Source organism: Trachymyrmex septentrionalis, unplaced genomic scaffold (genome assembly GCF_001594115.1).
Source record: "Trachymyrmex septentrionalis isolate Tsep2-gDNA-1 unplaced genomic scaffold, Tsep1.0 scaffold60, whole genome shotgun sequence".
Classification (NCBI taxonomy): Eukaryota; Metazoa; Arthropoda; class Insecta; order Hymenoptera; family Formicidae; genus Trachymyrmex; species Trachymyrmex septentrionalis.
The window spans coordinates 4647584-4669344 of NW_017305779.1; the positions used below are offsets into that span (position 1 = coordinate 4647584).

Below are 21761 nucleotides of genomic sequence, written 5' to 3' on the forward strand. Positions count from 1 at the left end.
TGTGTGTGTGTGTGTGTGTGTGTGTCAGAAAAACATTTTTTCTTAAAGATTTAGAGATATTCTAATGGATTGAGTAAAATAGACCACTCTATTACACGCGCGCGTATATGTGTGTATATATACATAAAAATATAGTTATATTGTATATATGTTAACTTAATTATGTGTACATTACTTACTCATGTGCTTCCGTGCTGCTCTTATATAAAAATTCATTTCGACAAATAATGGCCCATTATTATGAGGTTCAATCTTTATGACATACTTTGCATCTTGATCAACAGGTGATGTAATGTCATTAGAGGCTACGGAAGAAAAAGCGAAAGATTAATGTATAGCTCTACAAATATAAACTGTAGAATATGGATTATTTCTCAAATATAAGCAAAAACGGATTACAAGAATATTTACCAAGGTATATGTCTCCAAAACCACCATATCCAATGGTATTCCCTAGTCTCCATTTATTCTGTGTAATATCTGTCAAGATTTCTCCTGCTGGCAGTTGTGCTGGTAATTTACAACCTGCAGCTGCTATTCTCTTCATAGGCACATCTTCAGCTCGTCTTGGCGGCATCCTATCGCTATTAAATCATTCATATGTATATTAAAAATTTATTACAACTTGACAAAAATATGACTCATCATGTAGAGAGATTCATCCAATATTCGTAACAGGATTCTTTTTACTATCAAAATTGTATCAAGTTGTATTGAGGTACAACTTATTTGATACACAAATATATGATAGCAATAAATTGCATAAAAAAATCTCATAACTTTATACAAACAAGAATATGTCAAGGATATTATAATAATTTTATATTTTATTTTTTCATTTATTTCTTAATAAATACCGCTTATATACATTTTTTTAGTTTCCTTCGCTTTATGCTTTATTTAATATTAATTATGTAAAAATGTCATCATTAAAATAACATATTTGTATATCATATATATTAGTTTTGTAATTGTTATAAACAAATTTTTATAATATTAAGGATGCCTACATATACATTTGTAATTAAAAATAAAAAGCAGATGTTCAGTATAAAATTAAAGAATGCAAAGAGATCATATATTTATATCTTTTCTATTAATGTATAAATTATATTCTTTAACAAATTACAAATATATAAAGTTATATATACATTTATTTTATTGTTACTCGCATTCACCAATGATTTAATTTCGTCCCAATCTCATTAAATAAGATACACTACTACGTATATAGCACAGTAAAATACTGCTTTTCTTTATGAATATTATTAATTACTATACAGAATTGAAATATATAATTCTGTTGCAGGACGTAAATTAAAATATTTGTACATAAAAATTATCAAATAGGCAACTCAGGGATTATAATATCACCTATAGCAAATTTAATTACCTGATTACTTTGCATAACACTAAAAGCTGTTTTTCAGCACATTAATATCTTTCTAATATAATGCTTGATTGAGGATCAAATTGTCAATTTGATTTAATTCGTAATATTACAGTAATTTAATTGCATTTATAAGTCTGGAAAACCAATTCGGCGTGCAGTTTGAACGATTATAAATATAATATATATGCATGTACATAATACATATACATATAGTGTATATACATATATATATATATATATATATAATTCACATTAAATTATTTAAGCATTAAAAGATCTAGCTTCGATTGGTATAGGCATTTTTAATTCATATTGGTTGTGTACTAAAAGCTGAAGTTAAAATTATAAAAATATAAAATATTTAAAGAAAAATAGCCAATTATATCCAATTATAGCCATAAAATGGCCATTAATATCACATTCTTAAATAGAATATCTGATATCTTCCAGTATTATTCATCAATGAATATTATATTATGGTTTCTACGAATATATCTTTATATATTATATATATATATGTATGTGTATAAATATATATATATATGTATATATACATACATACATACACATGTATATGTAATGCTCTTTCGAACACACCAATGCAGAGTAGTGCAAGTAACTAAAGATCTGTTTTTTGTAGCTGAACTAGTATACACTAGTAACGAGTATACACTTAAAGTGAAATAGATATGTATTTAATATTTGGCAAAAGTGAGAAAAAAGTTCTAATGCAGTCTAGTGCAGGAATAAAAAACAGACTTTAAATTAGCGATAAACACAATTCGCTACTTCCAAAATCCATTTGCTACGATTTTTTGCAATACGCTCACTTACATGATGCAATATTTCTACATACATACACGGTAAAAATTCTCAGTAAATTATTACATATTTACATGTAATTCACAGTAACCATACAAAGCTACTAAGAAATAATAAAATTTTTTTTTAATGTATCAATTAATTATGTAAAATATAATATAATTCGAGTGAATTTCAAGAACAAAAGACAAGAGATCATTGTATGTACACGAAAAAGTGTTGATTACAAATGGATTTCGATATCAATACTTGATAAGAGCCTCATCGACGACATCGAATTCAATTTCTATCGAACTTATCAACATGCCGTTCTACGTAACAATAGTATACTTACATGGACGTACGTATTTTTCTAATATCTCTTTTTTTCTAATTTTCTGTATCGGCTTATTAGTTAACAAGAGGAACTCATATCGCGCATTCGAGCGATCACTCACAGGAAGAACGTCTCGATGACAACGAAAGACTCGCAGTTATAATATCTCGCTGGATGCCAAGCCGCAAGGTTAGTCACGAAGGGTTCTTGAACGAAAGCCTGGCGTAATACAGCGAGATACAAGCGAGATATGTCGTCGTTCAAGATTGTTCGAAATATCATGCGTCGATGTGCGAGCAACCGGCGCTTTTCCTCGGAGACGAAACGTCTGCGTATGTAAGATTCGCCACGCACAAAGGAAGGAACGCCTAAGCAGTGAAATCGCAGATCGTCCCGACTGTATGTTACAAAGTGCTACAGCAGTACGTGCTGCGGTCCCGCAACGTCTAACGTAATGTTGTCGCGTACGTTCGATAGATGCGTGAAGCAACGTATCGCCAACGTCCCGTTGCAGAATGGTGTCAAACAACGCGAGCGGAAAACGCATTCGAAGCCTGCAACAGCTTGCCGAGTCTTGGCCACTCTTGGACGACGAACCGGACGGACACCACCACGGCCGAATCGCGATTCCGCCTCGGATACTCGTCCGCACCGAACTTGACAAATCACATCGCACCCTCTTCGAAATACGCCTCTTCGCGGGAGCGCCGATCAGCTGGAATCTGTCTCCAACGACAACGATATTTCTCGCATAGAAGCAGCAAGTATCGCGCGATAAGCGATAATACGACCAACCAACTCGGTCTTTTTTTTTCCCCGAATGACAGAACGTAACGGAAAGCGATTGGCTAATTGAAAATTCGTACTGTACACGATCTACGGCCAATAGGAACATCTGTTTTCTAGGGACGATAGCGTCCCCAGCTGAAGTCTCTAAGGAACACGTTTGCCCATTGGACGCTCATTGGACTTACTACGAATGACGCATGTATGTCGCGCGCGTGTGAATCCTTCATAAAACCGGCGTACAACCGGCAACGAGAGAATTGAAACGCATTTTTTTGTAGGATAGGAAGCCAGTAAACCACTATAGTGGCGTCAAAACAATTATTTGAGGCAAGGAATATGAATTATAAAATTTTACTCGAGGAACAGCTGTAAGATTTTGAAAATAAACCCATCTCTTTTACTTCTCTCTTTGTCTCACTCACGCTCTCTCTCTCTCTCTCTCTCTCTCTCTCTCTCTCTCATGTTCGTTCTATCTCAGTGGATGCATTCGAGAAGCGCCATTGTATAATACTATCCTTATTTTACGTCTAATGGACGATGAAGATAGAATAACACGAGTAGCGCCAATAGCGTCTCCCCAAATGAAGCTAATGTAGTTCATTTTTAATCTAGATTCAACTATTTTTTTCTAATTCTAAGAATTATACCCCCTTTCTATGTAAATTAACTTTAATCTTAGTTCACTCTTTCAGTTTACTCTTTTTCTAATCTGAAACTAGAAAAAGATAAAGAATTAGTTGAACCGAAATTAAAATTAAACTATGTTGATAGATGGTGCATAAACGTTTAAAAAATTTCGGCACTGTAAAAGCTCTAATTTTTTATAACATTAGGATATTTAAAAACTCATTGTATAATTGTTTTAATCTTTCTCAACTTTTATTTAAGAATATAATTATGTGAAAATATAAAATATATATAAATAGTAAAATAATTAGAAACAGAAAATCAATTTTTAATTAACTTTAGTTGATGTTCACGATAATTAACACATAATTATTTGATAAATTTTAAAAATTTAAAGGCTATAAAGGCTCTATAGTAGGTTTATTTTAAATACATACATCTTTTCTATCATATGCTCAACTTTGAAAGATGATATTTTACATCAGATTGTTCAATGCGAAAAAAACAGAAGGCCGCACTTGTTAAGGATTTATAGAATTTAGAAGAGCTGAGATATCTAATATGTAAAGATAAATATACACATATACATCAAAATAGAGGATATACATCTTATCTTAAAATATACATATATATAAAAAATCCATTCGCTGTAATTTAAATACGTAAAAATGGAATAAGAATGTGCCACATTGACATTATCTAGTTCCTATTCGCTATACATATAAAAATAAATATCGAATAATCACTTGAAATATAACAAAACGTGAAATGGCACTATGAAGAGCAAAAGTGTCCTCTAATTCACATGTAGTGAATAAGATTGCATTTGTATCGAGCTTTTTTCTTTTAAAAGTCTCACTGTGACTTCTCTTTCAGCAATTAATCAGCAATCAGTTGGAGAAAAAGAAGGATCTCAATACATGCACAATTCCTCACTACACCAGAACAGAACAGCAATTTTACTGTCGATTGTACATATACAATATGCGCGTGTATTCTAAAATCATTTATTTCACAATCTCCTTCAAACCAGTCGATTTCGCACTTACTTCCCATAGATGGAGTGCTACTTCTGGATCTAGATCTTTTTTAGAGACGTAAAGTTTACAATCGCGATACAGATGTCCACTTTCCTCAGACAATGACGGTTCTGTTGCACAATGCAATACCGTTTGCGCACCCTGTAAATATTAATTTATAATAGAAAATAATAATCCATACAGCATGAAATATTTTAGAAATATTTCCAAAATATTTCATTGCAAGATTTGAAATATTTCGGAAATTTTTCATAAAATATTTCTAAAATGTAAATATAATTTGGAAATCAGTTTTTTAAAGTATTCTTTTTTTTACAATATTTCTAAAATATTTTTGCGAAATGTTTTAATGCAATATTTAAAAATGTTTTATAAACATTTATGAAATATTTTATTGAAATACTTCAAAAAATGATTTACATAGATATTTTATGCAGTGTGGGAAAAGTTCTCTTATTCGTATTAGTATTTAGTTTAGATAAGAGAATTTATAAAGGTAAAAGATTTTCTAAAGATGGATCACATGTTGATTTGTATATTTACCTGATTTGCAGTGCGTAGAAACATAAGAGCAACAGGCGAAAAAATGATATAATGAAACCAGCTTCTTTTCACATTTCTGAATAAACCAGTATAAGTAAATCCAGGACACACCATGTAAACATTAACACCAGTATTTTCTGTTCGTTTTGCAAGCTCAGCGGCAAAGTATGCATTTGCAAGCTTTGAGTTACAATAGCCAGGATTCATTCTGCTTTTTACCGGCAATCCTTTCTCGCCGTTCAAGTTTGAAAAATCTATTACTCCAGATTCCAAAAGCTTGGATGTCACTACCACTATTCTGTGTGAAAAGTTTTATTTCAACATCGTTTTGTCACTCTAAAACATTACTTTATACTAACCTACTAGGAGCGCTTTCCTTCAGACGATCCAAAAGTAAATTGGTAAGCAAAAAGTGACCCAAATGATTGACTCCGAAATGGATCTCAAATCCATCTTTCGTCAAAGCGTGATCTTTCAGAGGTGCATATACCCCGGCATTATTGATCAACACATGAATTTGGGAAAATTTCTTTAGCACTTCATTGGCAAATTTTCTAATCGACGAGAAAGATGCAAGATCCAATTCCATAGGAATCTGTATAATAGCAATAAATCGTATAATTAGCATTAAGTTAGAAAGCACCCAAGTAAAACAAGTCATTATGATATCAAAATCATGTTTAAATGGCCATAAAATGATCATTAAAAGTCATTTTTCAATCATCTCTGATTCATTTTAATGTCATTTTGACATTATTATGACTTGTTGTTCTGCTTGGGTAAGAAAAATAGATAAAAAGTAATATAGAGATAGAATTGCATAATTCGATATGTAAAGATTACTGTGGTCCAATTTTATTAAAGAAAGATTATATGATCACCAATTCGCCAGTAGATATTTTGCTGCGTATCTCTGCTATGGCATTCGTCGCACTTTGTACATCCCTGCAGGCCATAATAATCGTGGCTTTTCGCTTGGCCAATTCCTTCGCCGTCTCCTTGCCGATGCCGGAGTTAGCACCGGTCACAAGGAATACCCGGTCTTGTAGATTGCTGGTGCTCTTGCATTTTCCCCAAGTACGCTCTCGACATTTGCGGAGCAAGCCGATGAGCAGGACCATTGGAAGTATGAAATAACACCACGGAGATACCATATTGACGCCAGGTGACTTTTAACCACGCGGCATGAGACTGTTATGTTTCAAGTATAGCACGTGAGTGTACACTAATTCAGTCACAGAAAACAGACGTACGTTGAACGTGGTTGATCGCGATGACTAGCTCAAACCTTGCTAATGCATACTAATATTAAGCGTGACACAATATTATGCGCTTTCACGTTCGGTCCAATCGAAGCTTCTAATTATTCGCGTACAACAGCATGACAGCTGTTCATTAATTAAACGCAAAGAGCATCAGTCCAAAGACTAATCTTATCTCAAGCACTCCGAGCGATTCCACATCTCGGACAATCTCGAACAAAAATAATTACTGCAACATCACAAGTGTCGCCGTAAAAACTCCTACGCGGGACTTTATTTACAATCGTAACGCGCAAGCGCTGCAACGCAAATACTCCAGCATACGCAAATTTTCACGAGTCCTTGAATTGCCTTTTCAATAAGAATGGCAAAAAAGTGCGGGATACCCTGTTATATTCGATAAAATATTGTTTCAATTTCAAGTTTACTTGTAATTTCTAACATATCGATATTCGAGAATTTTTAATAACTATAAAGTAATGTCGATAATAGATCTGTTCGCATTGAAATTCTCAAAAATATTATTGCACTTAAAATGAGATAATAAATGACATATTAATTTGGGCTTTGAAGAGAAAAAAAGCAAAGATACTGAATGCAAAATATGTAAGTAATGTAAATAGACCTATATTATTATTTTGTTTTTCACTTGTAGAAGTGAAGAAATAAAGGAAAGAAGCTAGGTTGCTTCCGTTGCTTTGTTAAGTTAAAAAGTAGCTAAGTAATATTAACCAGAAGTTCTTAGATCTGTTCTAGATTCTTTTTAATTAAAGTTCGCATCTTTTTTCCTTTTCTCTCTAGTTGAACAGAAAACAAGAAAAGATGAACTGTGGGGCAAGAAGTTTAGCTACAAAGAATAGGGCCCTTTAGAACTCGCAATAAAGATTATTAAATATATAGCAGGTATATACATATTAACATCATTAATGAAATGCTATTGAAGATAATGCAATTTAAAGTAAAAATAAAATTGAATTATAATATTTCATATTTTAGTTAAATCGAATATGTATAATAGAAACACAGTGTTTAAGTACGAATTTAATTTATTTAGTATATTGAATGCAATTAAATATTAATTATTTTAAAAATATATTTATATAATTGCATTCTGCAATATACATACTCACGTCCATTCTTCACTTATTTTCCATTACACTTTTTTGTCAATTTTATTAAATATAAATGAAAAATTGTAAAAATTAATAAGATTTTTGTTTTATGTAGTATTAAAATTAAAAAAGCATATAAATCTAGGGATCAATTAATACATACACATTATATGTTCCAATAAATTATTTATATTTTGAAAATAAATTTTAATGCTAATGTTGCAATTACTTAAATAATGTTAAGGCACGCGATACTATATTCTTCCACATACAAATCAACAATTATTACAGATGGAATATATATATATATTCTTATGTATAAATACAGTTTCTTATTCCATTTAAATTCATATAATGCATGTGTGTAGAGCCATATGAATACTTTCGTAACATTGGTTCAAAGGAATTAATAAGCTTTGTGTAGGTACATATACATTATCTCTCAACTTATAAAGTATGTTCTCTTTTGTGGTTCTCCATAAAAAAATATTTCTCATTCATAGACGGCCATCTATCATCACAATCTGATACACTGGTGTTAGGAAGATTCTCAAGTTTATGAATTTATATTTTATTACGAATAGAGTGTTTTTTCCATCCACTCTTCCAAGGTGAACGTAGCTGTTTGGGTTTTATCTGGATCTCTCTCTCTAAAGATATCTATAACATCATAATAACTGATTTTATCTTATGTTTATATTAATAATAACAATAATAATATATCTATATATGACATCATTATATAATTAATTTGTAAATATTGATATACACATATTAACAAAACGTGTTAACATACGAGGTCTGTCCCAACAGTACCCGACCTTTGCCTGTATCATGAGAAAGAATATTTCGGAGTGGTATGAACAACGTCGCCTAGTTTCCTTTCAAAGCAGTGATTTTCTAACCATGTACCCACTTGCGAAAGCAGTCGACTTGCTGGAAGTCGTTTTCTGTGATAGCTAACAGCTCCCTCGTCGCATTTTTATTTTATTTCTTTAAATTATCAAATCTTTTGCCCTTCAACGGATGTTTCAACTTAGGAAATAATCAAAGCCCCGTCACACGGGGCTATATCTGGACTGTACGGAGGTTGGACGAAGTTGGACAATACCGTGTTTAGTCAAAAACTTCTGAATCAGGTGAGATGAATGAACGTTATCGTGGTGCAGCAGCCAGTTCCCATGTTTCCACAAATGTTTCCTGCTTACTGCGTCACGCAATTATTTAAGAACTTTCAAATAATACTCCTTATTTATTGTGCGATCTTGAAAAGCATATTCGTGATGTACAATACTTTCCTGGTCGAAGAAAACAGTGAGCATTGCTTTCATGTTGCTCCGACTTTGACGCTTTCTTGGGTCGAGGCTCTTCTCTCGTCACCCATTGAGAAGATTGTGCTTTTGTTTCAGGGTCGTAATCGTAAATCCATGTTTCATTGCTAGTAATAACTCTTTTAAGCAACTTAGGATCTTTATTGATGGATTCCAGAATGTCTTCGGCAATTTCAACTCGAGAATTCTTTTGATCTTCCGTAAGCACTCGTGGAACGAATTTTGCAATCAAGAGACTCATTCCCAGATCTTCAGTCAATATTCGAGAAACAATAGTTTTTGGGATCTCAATGTCCTCTTCTAATTCTTGCACAGTCAAACGACGATTTTTGTTGATTGCGGATCGCACACGTTTTTCGCTGTTTTTGACGTTGAAGATCTGTCGGAACGAGGATCACTGTTCACTGAGACACAGCCAGCTTTGAACCGTCTAAACCATTCTTTTATTTGTGTGTCACTTATAGAGTCATTATCATAAACTTAACGGATCATGTCGATTGTCTCGAAACACGTGTGGCCAAGTTTTTGGCAAAATTGAATACAAATTCTCTGCTTGACTCGTTCAGTCATTGTGAAATGCGACGAATACTCTTAAAGGTCTACCTTAAATACTGAATACCTGTTTTCCACAATAGGATGCCCAAGGATATACGCAGAGGTCGGATACTTTTGGGACAGACCTCGTATATTAAAAGGTAATATATATTTTAATAGTTAATATATATAAATGATATATAGAGATAAATTATTATTAGATAAATGCAAGTTTCACTTACCAATCATTGTTTTAAGTCTGACCGTGCACATTATGTAATCATCGAACGTAATCTTGCCGTCTTTAGTACCATAACGATGAACCAATATATTAAGAATATGATTGTTCAAACGGTATCCCGCGCTATTTAACGCTTGTCTTAATTCAAATGCATTTAAATATCCCGATTCGTCTCTGTCGTACAACTTAAAAACAGCCTGAAATATTTATACCGTAAAAACATTAGTCATACAAATAGTCAAACATTAGTCTTACAAGATAAAAAACCAAATTGAAAGATTTCGCACTTACCTTCCATTTTCTAATGTCATTCCACAACGTTTTGAATTCTTCAAAACCGAGTTTGCCGGAGTGATCTGCATCTAACATAGCAACCATACTGCGACATACATCTTTACTGAAACCTCTGTCGTGAGTCTCTGCAATTTAAGAGAAAAAACTCATTTTGCCTGTTGCAATCTTCATGTATGTAAGAGATAATATCTAACATAAAAATTTTCAAAATACGTACAAAAAATTCATATGCAATTAAAATAAAAACGTAAGAGTATTATCTTACAGTTTTTCAAATGTATTAAAACAGTAATATCTTCAATTATACAATAGAAATGACAAATTCAATTATGATACAGCTACATTGCGAACTTTACGTGTGCCGACGAATTTAAGCAATTCGTTAATAGTTCATTCTCTGTTAATTGAAAAAGCATGCGGTAGGTATATTTTCATCGAAAAGTTCTGTCCTACCTTGTGGGAGACATAAAGTGTCAACCTGCTAACAACATTTTGACATTGTCATTATCAGTTCACCATACGAATGCTGATGAAAGCGCGTTTCGTGTGTTAACATAGGGATAAATAATCAAACAAAGTGGGACATAACGGCGTAACACAATTGGTAAAACAATCCTGTGATAGGAGATGTATTTGTCTTACCTACGGGCTTATTGTACTGTTCATTATTACAAATAATGCCGCACAGCAGTGAGATGAGAGTGTCGACAAACGAACCATTTCCTTCAACAGTTTCGGGAACATGTGCCTCGCTACGATGCGCCAATTGTGGTAACTCTACCCGTAACACACAGCTACATGTTAGCTTCGAGTTTTACATACGTACACTTGGGCCATAAGAATCCGTAACATTCACGTCTTGGCTTAAATTACAATCTATTACTTTCTCTAACTTTTATATAACTCTAGTAATCTAGTTTCTTCAAGAATTAAATATTTTTAACAGAAGCTTATATATCACTTATATAATATATGTATACTCTATGCTTGTTTACTAAAAAAATTGTATTATTACAATTATTTTCAACTCTCTCTCTCTCTCTCTCTCTCTCTCTCTCTCTCTCTCTCTCTCTCTCTCTAAGTAGTTTTTAATTAAGTTAATTAAATAAAGAAATTTTCGAAATATTGATATTGAATTTATATTAATTATTTAAAGGACCCAAATGTATTTATGCATTGTAGATACAAATTACAAGGTAAAAGATAAGCATGCAGAATTTTTGATATGATTATTAAATGATCATAAAATGCTGTACAGCGTGCTAATAGAATAAAGTAATTTATAACGAGGAGAAAATTTGTAGTAAATTAATCAGTTATCAGGCTAAAAATAAACGGTGTAGGTGATAAAATATAAAAAAATATAAGATTAATGATAAAGCATGATTTAAAAAATGTATGAGTCTATCAATGAGAAACATTGAGTAAATTAAGCATAAAAATTACAAAAAGCTATGAAGCAAAGCTCTTACAATTAGAATAAAATACAATTATGTACGGAAACTATATATACTCGTATTTAAAACTATACATACTCTTTTTTTCATACATATTTTTACATCAAGACTCGCAGCGCGCAGACAATATTTACCTTTCCTCATGGCGTAATCTAGGATATCTTTGAGTTCCATCCAATCCACTTCCAAATCATCGCCAGCAAGTTTCTTGAAGAATTCTCGGACTTTCTCGCTATTGCGATCTTGGTCAGGTTCCTCGGGAACCTACAAATAATATAGAAAAAATATTTCATTATAAAATATAAAAACAATCTTAATCTAAAACAAGTCTAAAAACTCTGCATCTCTTCCATAAAATTTGAATCGACTTCACTTTAACTAACTATTTTTAAATTACAATATTTAAACTTAAAATATTTTAATTTAGTTTTTTTCATTAATACGTAAAATTTATGTATACAGTATGAGCTATGAAAAATAGTAATGACATTTTCTATATATAAAAGATGTGAAAATAACTGTATATAGTAAATCACAAGTGAATTCAAAATATGAACGTAATGAATTCATTCCTTTTTCTCTTATTTCTTATTGATTGTTATTAATGAATTTGATTTCTACTATATATAATACATACTATATACATCCTATTTTATCCAATTTCTTTGTGATTTACTATATACATACACAGTATACTTATTATGCTTATTTATATTATGTCTTACACGTATTTTCGAAAGCGGTTGTAGCGAGATCGAATCCAAGATTGTGTTCACCAGAGTACGTACTATTATCTTATCTTTGTTTAATATTCAGTGAACAACAAGGATAAAACAATAATGCCCTGAGTTCTTAAACACAATTCTATATTTCTTTAATTTCTTATTCATACATAAAACATATTAGAATTTTCTATCTCAACATGCGTTTTACTTACGTTATCTCCGTTTTTATCCTCCTTACCATCCGCAGGATTAATTACCTAAAAGCCAAGCAATGTAAACGTGCGGCTCGTTAGTGATTAGTTATCATTGTGAGTGACATTTTTCACATAACGCAAGTCAATTATCAGATGGTACAACAGCATTAAATTTTGTAAGCATTAGCTGAACACAAAACTTAATTGCATAATGTTGGTTATTTCTACGTTTTCTACTTTTTGTGCAATTTAACATAAATTAATTTAATGCATTTCTAATCTGTGATTACACTTTTTTAACACACAATGCATATATTCATCAAACTGAATTATTAGTGCTGTTAGTGCTAGTGCTGTGAATTATTAATAGATGTCTTCTAAATTGTGTGTGATTTGTCGCGTTAGTATGATTCATCAATTCTAAACATTAGTATAAGCTGACAATCTGATGTGTAAGAATTTTATACACAACTATCCTTGAAATTTCGATTGGAACTTTCTGATTTAAATATGTGATCTGAGAGATTTTTTTTTATCACCCTTCAATTTATTACAATAAATAATTCGTATTGCTTAGGATTAATCTATTATTATCCTTACCCTATCATCAACTTCTCCAATACCAACTTCTTCATCATTTTCTCTGTAAATAAACAGAAACACTTGGATAAAAGTTCTTTAACGTCGTGTTATTATATTACAACATCGCAACAAAACTTACTCCATATTATTCTTGTTTTCAGAGAAGATTCTCAGCAAGAATTCACCTTCCTCGTTTGGATCGAAAGTACTCGGAACTATGCAGTAAACACCCGGCGGTAATTTGAAACGGCATGTAACTTCCCGTAAATTTATAAATGCCGGTGAACGTCCAACAGATGCGTTGTACTTGAAGAAATTAATATCTAGTGGTTTTGGCAGTCTCTCCGGATAGTCTAACTGTCAAAAAAGTAGATTTTTAACAGAAAATATTTTTTATTTTTTATTTTTTATCTTCTAACGTCGAGTTCTTGAAAATTCATGTGTTTCTTGAATGACATTTATTAGTTTTTCAGTACAAAGTTATGTAATAAAACATATAATTTATGTGAACGGTAATAAACTTTATTTTCTTCGAAATGTCGAAGATAAATATTCGAATTTTCAAAGAAATCAAATTTATAATTCTACTGTGCTATATTATTAAACATTATATAAGGATCAATTAATTTCTCACATACATGATATATCGCGAATCCGATAGTGAGGCAATCAGCACCCATCCTTCTTTGCGCTCTTCTGTTTTTTTGCATTAAAGCAACAATTACGGTACACTTGTCATCATCGTCATCTGGAGACTCCAATGTAACACGGTACTGCGGATTATGGCAGAAGGTCTCTATAAAATATATGTTTTTTATTTAATGAGAATACTTCTACGAAATTTGACCAGTTCAATATATTTACATATCTCACCTAAAAAGTTTCTGCAACCACCCGCTGTTACTCCGCGCACCCACTCTCCTTCAAACACGCTCATCTCCCAGCGTTTCTTTCCAGCGCTGATATCATCCGTCGTTAAGGAGTCTGGATTCAAGTTGCATATCTCGAGTTGAGTGAAGTGGCGAGTAAAATCATGGAACGACATCCAAAATTCACCGTCCACGTCGAATGTCAGGCCAAGTTCCTCTTTCTCATGATCAGGGATAAATCTCCATTCTGGTGATCTATCGACAGATGACGAAAGCGTGAACTTGGAATCATAATTTTCGAAACATAGGGGGAGACTACTCACTGATCGCTCCAAGGCCCATTCCATTCTGCTTCGTTTCCCCAAGGATTCCGAAGCCTCAATAAAGGTATGGTACCGTATCGATTTGGCATCTGAATCTCCACGTTCTTCACGCGGGTGATGCTATACGCGTGACCGCGTATTAATCCTTGAGGTGTTTCAGCCTCCACTACGTTGGGGTCGGGCTAATAGGAGAAGGGATCAAAGTAATAATCAATTGAAGCATGCGATATATAATTAATAAATATTGTAACAGTTTATTCACCTCGATAGAACAACCCAGTAACGAGTTTCTCTCAGACGCTTTTAAGAGAATATTGAACAAGTTCGGTGGCGTTTCGTCCATTTGGTACATTTCCGTTACTCCACCAGTGAAATCCTCCATGGCTTCACAGGTTGTGCCGCCCTTTAATGCCTCGTAGGAACCATGAAGTTTTGCATATGCTTTTTCGAGAAGGGCGCTCCAGAATTCATTATTCTCGGCCGAATGAAGATACACTAATTCTCCACGACAGGTGGGCAATCGATCGTCGATCACTACGTCGACCCATCTACCGTACTGCCAAAACCTGATAAATGTACAAATCTGATATAAGAGTCCTTTCCAAGTTAATAGCAATTTGTAATTTTGCAGAAAATCGTGTCATACAAATATCGTAGAATTTAGATAATATATATTCGTGATATTCTCTATTCAGTAATGAACGAAACTTCTAAATGATATACATAATTCGTTTCTATAAACATTTCGGTTTATATAATAAGAACGTAAATTAAATTATTTTTTGCCACGTCGGAAAAGCGTTGTTTATAAAACTGCATTGCTTTCTAGCAAACCTGAAGTGAAAGATTCCAGCGTAATTTTCCTCGAAGCTCTGATCCTCTGGCACTATTTGAAAGAACAAATTCGAATGCATGGTCAGATTCGCCACTGCGGCCAACAACCAACAGTCTCCCAGCTCCCCTTGCTGAACATCGAATCTTGAGAAACCCTCCACAAAGAGCTGAGGATCGTCCGCGATTTCCTGCGAAGTTACCGCGTTATAGGTAATGTTAAGACCATTCTCCTCGTGTTTAATTTGTAAATTATTGTCGAGGGCAGCTAATAAAATTTAGGATAATTCAAAAGATTTCTAACCATCGGTCGTCTCCATTCTATGTATCTATCCGGTCTGCGGGAGAAATACAGTGATGAGTCATTGGCTGGAAATTCAGGATCTTCGAAAAGTCTTCCCGTCGCCAGGCATTCTCGTCTCAGGGTATTGAAGTCTTGGACTTCTCCTCGTGGTCTGAGGCCGGATCCTTTCTCCCCTAACTGCGAACATCAGTTTGTGCATGAAGTCGTGTATACGCGGATCTATTTTCGAGAAAAAAGGGAAAAAAATTGCAATTTTGGCCTACGTTATAGCAGGGTTTTCCAATAAAATTTTTTGTCGTTCGTATCCCTTTATCTTCAAAAGATTTTTTATACTTCCACGTTGTAGAATCGGGAAGGGACTTGTTCGGTTTTGCTGCCGAATTTTTAGGAACAGACTCGCGTTTGGCCAAGTAAAGGATATTATTGTTTCTGCCAATTATGCTATTATTCGTGGATTTTGTAGGCACTAGTGGATTTTGCTCGACACTAGATCCAATTTTCAGAACCGCCAGACCTTCTCGCACGTAATTGGAATAGCGATAATTGGTATATTTGCTATGTCGTGAATCCATGTCGGTGAGTTAACGAAGCGGATCGCTTTATATGCATAGAAAAGAATAAACGCGTATGCAGAAAAAAAAATCGTCACGTAAGCAAAGCAGATTTCTCCTCGAAAACATGCAACCGATACAAAATGAGAATTAGAACTATTCGCTATCATGAGAAAAGTTTCATTGTTCGAACTTGGAACAGCTACCTTTATCAGATAGATTCGATACGGCTATCATTTGTGGAAATGGTGGTATGATAACTATACCGGAAGACAACGAACCGCAATTTAGATTGTAATAAGAATTGTTTAATAAGGATATGCGAACAGCTGCTCGAACGTAAAAAGATAACAAATTAGTACACGGTATGATGCAGAAATGCAATACAATGAGCAAAGTATATATTAGCTAATAAATATCTATGTCAATATAATAATATAATAAATGTCTGCGTTAAAATATACTTTTATTTTATCTTATCAATTTGTATACAATTATTTTTTTATTGTTTCTGAAAATATCAAAACATCTGATAGTCGAACTTAATAAAAGTAGGCAGCTATGAAATGAAATGCAAAGAGCGCAAGTATCTATATTCTAAACATTTTTTAAGAAGCAGTCGGAAAGAAAAATTCCAATCTTCTTTTGAACAAATTTTCAACTTGTACGGTATATTTGTCAATTGATTAATTTAATCATACATTATAAATTGATATACAAAAAGTATCATATTAAAAGGTTCTGAATGATATGCAGATGATAAATCAATTACGTTTTGAATTAAAAGTAGTTGCAAGTAAAAGAACAATATTAATGAAATTAATTTAGTAAATCATTTATTATTTATATTATTATTATACATATAAGCATGTATTTAATCATTTAATATTTTAATATTAATTTAGTAATTTTTTTTATTATTGTTTACATCCCGAAAAAAAATGTTCATACATAATTATATACAAAATTGATATATTTTATATATAATTATATGTATATAATTATATATAAAATATGTCCATATTTATAACATTTTTTCCCGGGATTCTATTTCATCATCGTTATTCTAAGTTTTTCAATACGTGAACAAAATTATTTAAGAACTTAAATAATTTACATGTTTTGTAAAAACACGTGAATGGATGAATACCACTGTATTGACGCATGTTGTGACGCATATTATTTTTTTCCAATGAATGAATACGTATCATGCAAGAATGCATTGTATCAGTTACACATTTCTCGTACAATGTCGTCATCACTATTGCCATCACCATTGGTATTGTTAGAATATCTTGCATGCAATATACTTATATTACAAAAGACGTGAATAATTGTGCGATATTAAATAGAGTATATTAAAGAGAGTTTTAGTATTCACATTATGAAAGATCATTCAAGATTAATGTAGATTTTTTTAATATAAATTTGCGAAATATTTCTAGAATGGGAAAAATAGGAGGTGTTAAATGAGAGGAATTGATCAATCATGCGTTTTCCTCGGTGTTACATTTTATTCCAATATGCTATGCACAAGTTACATGATTTTGTATGTGAAGATGTTTAGTTAAGTTTTTATTTTAAAAAATTTATATATTATTGTTGTGCTAGTAAAACACAACAAAGCAGTTTATCTCGTAGATATATACATATTATTTTTTATAAAACGTTTATCGATAATTTTTCTGATTACTTGTATCGAAAGATATCAGAAAGAAAATGATCTAATTCTTTATAATTATTTTTCTATTGTTTATATATCTTTTACAAGAAGAGGTTGCAACGTGATAAAAATTGATTACGACGAATCTCGTAGCGATAGGTCTGCATGTCAAGTGATACTGGGTAAAGGGATACAATGCGCTTTTCAAGTTTGTAAAAAAAATCGATTAAAAATGATTAAAAATCGTTGAATATTGATTTTCAATAATTTTTTACTTAAATACTATCAACTTTACAGAAAAACAAATTTTTTTAGAATTTTTTAATATCGTATTTTCATACGAGAACAAAAATTGATAAAAAATTCTAAAAAAATTCTTTAAGTTCTATGAGAAGAAAATTAATGAGAGATTTTTGTCTCTTGATAATGCAGACCTACCGCTACGAATTTCGTCGCAATCGATTATTATCACGTCGCGTCTTCCCTTTGTTAGTTATCCTAAGTAGTCATCACAACCATGGCTGTTCTACTTAACACTTAACACATGGATCAATAAGTCCCGAGACTAACCCAGAAATGGCGCTCGTAGTAAACCAGTAACCACGTCTTTCTAGAGTACTAACCTTTGCTTGAAACGTGTCAAAATTTTAAGTCGATCGGACTAGAAACAGCTGAGTTATCGAGGTTAGAGTAAAGTCGTTTTGTAGTTTGTTTAAAAAATCCTTTTTCACCAAGACAATGCACCCTGCCACAAGTCGATGAAAACAATGGCAAAATTGAACGAATTGGGCTTTGATCTGCTTCCCCACCCCCCATACTCGCCAGATTTAGCCCCCAGTGACTACTGGCTCTTTGCTGATCTTAAAAAAATGCTCCAGGGAAAAAGATTTGGCTCAAATAAGGAGGTCATCGCTGAAACTGAAACTTATTTTGAAGCGAAAGATAAATTTTTTTATAAACATGGTATTGAAATGTATCACCCTAAAAGGTGATTATGTTGATGAATAAAAAAAAATTTTGCAAAAAAAATGTTGTTTTCATCGTTAGTCTCGGGACTTATTGATCCATGTGTTATAACGCTCATGAAATCATTATTCTTATCGTTTATCAAATGTTAAACAAGAACAAACGGTGCTCGTGAGCATTGCGAATGTTAAGTGGAACGCAGTCCATATTGAATCATGACGTTAGAAGCGAGAAATGACACATTAATTTTTATTATGTGCCATTTATAAATAAAGACAATTTAGATAAAACAAAATAATGAGATTGCTTTAAAACATTTGTAAAAATGGACGAAAACTATGCTTATCCCTCCAACAGTCAATAAATAATCATAAAAAGTAATAAAAGGCACATTAGGTATTTTTATTCGATGCGCATGCGTAGCTTATTTTCACTTACACGTGCCTTTCATCACTTTTTACGATTATTTACTTAACGATTATTTATTTAAAGCAATCTCATTATTTTGTTTTATCCAAATTGTCTTTATTATAAATAGCATGTAATAAAAATTAATGTGTCACTTCTCGCTTCTGACGTGGACAATTCAATGGCTGACTACTCAGGAGCCTTAAGTGAGAAATTGATAGAGCCTTAAGTGACAATTTGATAGAATCTCAAATTAGAAAAATTACTATTTCTAATTATTCAGAAAGCAAATATTTTTTTAATAAATACTAAACATTTTTTAAATAAATTTATTCGTAATAAATAATTATTTAATTAAAATTTATCTCAATTTATATAATTTGTAATTTATAATAAAGTAAAACAAAATAGGAATCAATACCAATCAATGCGCTACTACTTAAAAAATACATCGGGCAATGAAAGATTTATTTCGTCAACAAATACTCGTCTTGACAGCAACAGGTTCAGGAAAAATTCGAAGATTATCTACTAGTGAAGATACTGAAACGGAGTCTGCGAGCTTCACGACTCATCGGCTGTCGGCTCTTTGCCTCTGATTGTGAGACAAATAAGCGTACCACTTTGATGTTGAATAGCGACGGTAGGAATCGCTTGATCTCGACCGCCGTTTTAACGAACACGTCCTCCTCGGTGCCACCTCCATCGCCATAACCACCGTAGTAACTCATCGCACTTGTTTTCCTCTCTTTTTCTTCTCGGCTACGCCCAAATCCAAATTGAATCCCAAATAATTTCGAAAACACCGAGCGAACGACGCAGCCCGAAACAACTCCCGATGTTGTCTCGAATGCCTCGATATCCGTCACGTTTTAACTGTCACGGATCACGAAGCGCGAGAAGATACTCCGACGCAGTTTCGAAACCGTTACGACCTGACAGATTCTACGCCGGGCCGGACAGTTTTACCACGAGGATAACCATTAACCTCCACCCATAGCTTTTCCTTTGCACGTCACGCCAGGTGTGTACATCCGCCAGTATAGACCATGTATATACTATACAGCTCTCGTCGCTCTCGAAATGACCTTGATTGGCTCAATGGAGATTGGAGAAGGCAGGAGAAGGTAGGAGAAGGCGCATGCTCACCTTTCAGTGGCCGCCAGCTTTCGGATTCTACCCGTCTGTTTTCTACAGCTGAACTAATAGAGTGTACTACACTTTTGGAACTTAAAGTGAGATAGATATTTGGCGAAAATGAAAAAGAAATTTTAGCGCCAGAATAATAAAAACAGAACCTACTGTTTACATTATAATGGTTAAACGCGATTGGCTGTCCTTCTTAAATCTAGGCCAATAGTTACGCTCGTCTCAAATTTGCCGCCATTTTGGAAACCTCGAGCCAGCATGCGCGCGATTTAAAACGACAGATATTGTCAATGGTGATCCTTGTAACTTCTCTCTCTCTCTAATTAGTAAGACTGTTTAAACTTAAACCGTTCGAAATTAATTGTTGCGATCTTGCAATTGTTAGCTGCTGTACTTCAAAATTCTCGAAATATGTAAGGTATGTCATACATTGTCATATACTCACCTCGATCTTCTTTGTTTCTTGTCGAACGAATTCTGGCTCGAATATTTCTCTGTTCCATCCATACGAATTCATTTTCGTGCACTTAAAAATTCTTATCCCGATGAGATCTGCGAGCTATCGGAAATTTGGCAACGATCGGTAGAGTCCAATTTATTCCATTGATCACATTTATCTTCTTGACAATGTTAATATGAAACTTCGTTTCCACTAGTTAACCTCACTTTTTATGCACTGCTATTGTCAATGTCACGATGACGCTGATTCTTATGAAAGTTGCACGAGTTGTGACTGTAGGAAGGTTACTCGTCATTCATATGGTGGATTATCTTTCTGAATGATCGTATTGTATATCACTTCTGGACAGTACCGTACATGCAGAGCAGAGAAAAAAAGTTCATTTCTTTTAACAGGTTTGTTTTGATAGGAAATTAACTCTCATTTATTAATGCTAATTTAATGCATTAATATATTAATTTAATACATTTAATATTAATTTAGTATACATTAATAAAATAATAATTAATTTGTCATATTAATTTGTTAGATTTGTTATATACTCATATTCCAAATTATATCAATCACTGAAATAATCACAAACACACACACAATGTTTGTAAACATTTTTAAAAATATATATAAATAAAAATATGTATTCAAAATTAAATTTAACACTTAAATTATACAGAATGTCTCCGAATTTTTCGTTATACAATTAATAGTATATTTTGTAAGCTAAAGAGAAAAAAATATTATACATAGGTTCTAAAATACTTTATTTTTTTATTTGAATTTAATTTAAATTTATCTTTTTTTTTTACGGTAGTAAAGGAAATCTTTCTATAATGATGATTTTTTCTATCCTCATCAAAAAAGGTGATAAATTTAAACTTACTGAAATAATCAATATTCATAAACGTTAAAAAAATATATATGAGTAAAAAATGTATGTCATACGATATTAAAGTTATATTAACATGAGCAGACAGCACT

At 32.6% G+C, this 21761-nt stretch overlaps 3 protein-coding genes across 11 annotated transcripts in view; all 3 read right to left on the reverse strand.

Annotated features, from left to right (window-relative positions):
* Positions 1–3015, reverse strand: part of LOC108752550 (serine/threonine-protein kinase VRK1-like) — a 6131-nt gene extending 3116 nt beyond the window's left edge. The window contains exons 1-3 of one of the 2 annotated variants that reach the window (XM_018493413.1): positions 2550–3015; positions 412–584; positions 180–305 (exon numbers count right to left, since the gene is read on the reverse strand). In XM_018493413.1, coding sequence (XP_018348915.1) covers positions 180–305; positions 412–577 — 292 coding nt within the window. In that variant the 5' untranslated portion in view covers positions 578–584; positions 2550–3015. Of the gene's footprint in view, positions 1–179; positions 306–411; positions 654–2549 lie in introns of those variants that run through there. The other variant, XM_018493414.1, reaches the window with a different exon arrangement.
* Positions 3016–4596: 1581 nt separating this feature from the next.
* Positions 4597–7065, reverse strand: LOC108752551 (retinol dehydrogenase 12-like). The gene is made up of 4 exons (XM_018493415.1): positions 6412–7065; positions 5890–6125; positions 5531–5828; positions 4597–5128 (listed from the first exon to the last, which is right to left on the reverse strand). Exons 1-4 carry the CDS (start codon positions 6682–6684, stop codon positions 4955–4957), a joined length of 981 nt encoding a protein of 326 aa, XP_018348917.1. The 5' UTR covers positions 6685–7065; the 3' UTR covers positions 4597–4954.
* Positions 7066–8154: 1089 nt separating this feature from the next.
* LOC108752549 (calpain-A) lies at positions 8155–20991 on the reverse strand. Of its 8 annotated transcripts, none has more exons than XM_018493404.1 (15): positions 15853–16161; positions 15590–15766; positions 15289–15476; positions 14717–15020; positions 14455–14636; positions 14136–14386; positions 13901–14058; positions 13402–13619; positions 13281–13323; positions 12699–12743; positions 11896–12025; positions 10947–11081; positions 10302–10429; positions 10012–10207; positions 8155–8564 (listed from the first exon to the last, which is right to left on the reverse strand). In XM_018493404.1, exons 1-15 carry the CDS (start codon positions 16159–16161, stop codon positions 8479–8481), a joined length of 2550 nt encoding a protein of 849 aa, XP_018348906.1. In that variant the 3' UTR covers positions 8155–8478. The 8 variants fall into 8 exon arrangements, with proteins under 8 accessions (XP_018348906.1, XP_018348907.1, XP_018348908.1 ...); XM_018493409.1 differs by lacking the exon at positions 15853–16161 and adding an exon at positions 20772–20991 and having other exon boundaries at positions 8479–8564; XM_018493408.1 differs by lacking the exon at positions 15853–16161 and adding an exon at positions 19798–20203 and having other exon boundaries at positions 8479–8564.
* Between the last annotated feature and the right edge of the window lie 770 nt (positions 20992–21761).

Excerpts from the sequence above, each read along its gene's own strand:
- LOC108752551 (XM_018493415.1), bottom strand. The coding sequence starts at position 6,684 with ATGGTATCTCCGTGGTGTTATTTCATACTTCCAATGGTCCTGCTCATC. Across the intron at positions 5,829-5,889 it reads AAGGAAAGCGCTCCTAGTAG|AATAGTGGTAGTGACATCCA; the intron begins GTTAGTATAAAG and ends CTTTTCACACAG. Across the intron at positions 5,129-5,530 it reads TTCTACGCACTGCAAATCAG|GGTGCGCAAACGGTATTGCA; the intron begins GTAAATATACAA and ends TAATATTTACAG.
- LOC108752549 (XM_018493404.1), bottom strand. The coding sequence starts at position 16,161 with ATGGATTCACGACATAGCAAATATACCAATTATCGCTATTCCAATTAC. Across the intron at positions 13,620-13,900 it reads TCGGATTCGCGATATATCAT|TTAGACTATCCGGAGAGACT; the intron begins GTATGTGAGAAA and ends CTTTTTTGACAG. Across the intron at positions 12,744-13,280 it reads TTGGAGAAGTTGATGATAGG|GTAATTAATCCTGCGGATGG; the intron begins GTAAGGATAATA and ends CTTGGCTTTTAG.